The sequence below is a fragment of the Antrostomus carolinensis genome, unplaced genomic scaffold, assembly GCF_000700745.2.
Source record: "Antrostomus carolinensis isolate BGI_N321 unplaced genomic scaffold, ASM70074v2 scaffold2292, whole genome shotgun sequence".
Classification (NCBI taxonomy): Eukaryota; Metazoa; Chordata; class Aves; order Caprimulgiformes; family Caprimulgidae; genus Antrostomus; species Antrostomus carolinensis.
Window position 1 is genome coordinate 25231 of NW_010298733.1, and position 3094 is coordinate 28324.

Genomic DNA, 3094 nt, shown 5'->3' on the forward strand with positions numbered 1-3094 from the left:
CAAAATAACTGCAAACTCTAATTCCTTAAAGAAGACTGATGTATTTGTACACTGAAGTGCTGAGAGTGTGCTCACACACTTCTGAGTGCAAGCAAGAATAGCTTGCACTCTGCAAATATTAACGTTTATAGCCCTTAGTAACACAAAAGAATAATATTTTCATGCTATTAATGAGAGTTAACTTTGTGCAATATATAAAAAGTATTTTCATAAAAATCTATAAAACATAACAACTACTCTAAAATATTTTAACTGTAAGGTGTTTCCCCCATCCTCAATACCAAAAATGCATCTAAACAAGTATGGAAGAAAGTAAATACCTACTATGCACCAGATGACAAAGGACATTTCAAACTTGTGAGGAAAACTAAAAATTGACAGGCCAAGAAATGCAAACACACATGTTTCTGAAAAAGAGAAATCACATTTTAAATAAACAATTCTATAAAACCTTTTCTACTCCTATTATAAGTTACTACATACAGTACACAAAGCAGTATTTCCTGACTTTTGTATGCACAAAATGGGCACAAATGTCATTATGCAAAAGGCCAGATTCTTCCAGTCCCACTGTCAGTGGACAGCACCTTTGTGTGCAGGCTTTTTTAATCTGTAAATTACTAATGGGCATGAACAAAGCTAGCAAAACATTGTTCTAGAGACTGAGGCATATAGGACAAGCTGCAGAACACAAGCTACAGGTGCAACTGCTAATGACTTCTGTAGCTTTGAATTTGATTCTATATAAAACTGAAACGTCAGGCACAATCTCATATATTGCAAGTTGAATGCTATTACGAAGTCTTCAATTAATTAAATTCTTATAAACATCAGCAGTTCATGACTTTCTTTGTAATAAAAGACTGCACTGTATGATCTGACAACCCTTGCATATTCTAATAAACTCTAGAAGTGATGTTTGCAAATCTGAAACAGTCCCACCACTACACAATGACTACAGTAATCCAAACATTTTATTTCCACAGCGCTGACCCATCACCATCAGGGAATCGCAGAGTCAAGATGTTTCGTCAGTTCACCGCTGTCCTAGCAAGGTAGGTTCCTTATCATAAAGGCAGATAAAACCAGGATGGTTTTGAACAGACAGTAGCAATACCAGAGTTACTGCAGCGTAAGACATTGGTTGGTCATGCTTTGGGTACTGGCTACTCACATTTGCATGTTCAGAACCTGCTGCAAACGTGTACAGAATTGCACAGTATCTTAAATCACTCCTTTACTTAATGAAATGTGCTTTTTTAGCATCTGTAATGGATTAAGACTAAACCCTGATGAGCTACTGGTGCTCAGGTAACGAGTGGTTAAGTTTAGTTTGCAACAAGGCCACTCCCTGACCATGTTCCACATCTTCCTGCAAACAATAGGGAACCCATTCATGCCACCCCCTAAAAGACAGAGACGTATTTGTAATACAGAAGCATCTCATTTCTTTGAAAGTTTGGCTTGTAAAAGGAAATGGAAAGGCTGAGGAACTCTGAGTTGCTTGTATCGCTACTTCCAAAAACTTCTCCATTTGTGAAGCTATTTTTTTTGCAAGTAGCTTTTTTTAACCAGCACCATTTTTAAAAATACCCCTAAAAATCCATCTCCTAAAACTAAAAATAGTGCAGAGGAATATAGGAGTCTGAGATGTCTATTCAGTTATCAGTCTTGTAGCAAATCTTAGCAGGAGCCTGAAGGATGGGAGAGAGATTTACTGTATGTTTTACCCAGTATGGCAGGGAAAGTGACTTCTGACTGCCAGCCAGCCTCCACTATTAGGAATTCTTCTCTTAAAAGACATGCACCACTGCCACACACGTGGCTAGAAGAAAATCCGCACCTCTGCTGTTCCCAACAGAATGACCATTTCAGGCAAATAAAATTTTAAACTATCAATATTAGATATTAAAATTAGGTAATACCTACCACACATGAAAGCAACAGTTCTCAGTGTCTGCTGCATTAAAATCTGTGTAACTGGGGACAAGTTATGGTGTGTATAGTGAGACATCACAATGCCAGAGAAGAGGATTGCCATGATACCTGTGGATAAAAATGTGGCAGTCAACAGAAGAATAGCTTGCACTCTGCAAATATTAATGTTTATAGCCCTTCCTAACACAAAAGCTTATCAGTTCTTAATTTTTTTAATGGTATTAGATGTGGTGCACCATACTGGAGTGAATTCACACCCCTGCCCTGTGGGTCTCATTCGACTTCTGGTGCAGTGACTGGGCCTGGCTGGTCAGCAGGTAGGAAAGAATGTATATTTGTTGTCCTACACACACATACAGAGTAGTTCTGGGTGCAAGTGGGTAGAATGGAATGTTTGCATTAGGATTATACATCTTGATTGTGTAACTACCATGATTATAGGCCACATCTTCATACATATAAAAAGAAAACCAACTCCATTGACATCAGTGAAGGTAGGCTGGTGTACACTGCTACAGATCCATTCCAAAATATTTGCATTAACTCACATACACATTTTCAGCAATTACCTTTTCTATACTTTTATAATATTAAGTAGAGAGTGTTTCTTTAAAGTAAGTCAAAGTTAAAAGTAAGAGCACAGGTTAAATGAGAAATGTGAAAAAACAGGGGTCCTCTTAGACACAAATAATACCTACTTCCTAAATTTATCAAAGAAACTTGCACATACTCATTTTGCTGCTCACCTGAGAGTGAGATACCTTCTGCAAGTCCATAAGGAAGGTAAGCGAAGATAATCATCATCCCAAACTCCAGGGAAGGCGTCTTCCTTAAATCAATGTGCTTTAGCACGTACGCACGAAAACGTTATGGAAAAAGTGAACAAAAAAAGTTCAAAGAAGAATTTACATCTGTGTCACTTCAGTGCAAAACAATGATTCTGCTTAATGCACTTATCTGCTGAACAGCTAATAAAAAAGTACACATTCAAATATGGAAAGACTAAAAATCTCTTATTAGTGTTTCTTATAGAAGCTACTGCTGGTAGAAGTCTATCAGAATGGACAAACCTAGAGACAGAAAAGATTTGCTACTTGATGTAACTACACAATACTGATAACATGTCAAATCATTGGGCTGGACCTAGAAAGACCAT

At 37.4% G+C, this 3094-nt stretch overlaps 1 protein-coding gene across 1 annotated transcript in view; it reads right to left on the minus strand.

Annotated features, from left to right (window-relative positions):
- The window catches only part of SLC9A8 (solute carrier family 9 member A8), a gene marked incomplete at its 5' end in the record, with an annotated part of 25100 nt that overhangs the window by 4912 nt on the left and 17094 nt on the right, over window positions 1-3094 (minus strand). Inside the window, 3 exons of the mRNA XM_010162522.2 lie at window positions 325-407; window positions 1930-2046; window positions 2685-2790. Of these exons, the coding sequence (XP_010160824.2) occupies window positions 325-407; window positions 1930-2046; window positions 2685-2790 (306 nt within the window). The remainder of the gene's footprint in view (window positions 1-324; window positions 408-1929; window positions 2047-2684; window positions 2791-3094) is intronic.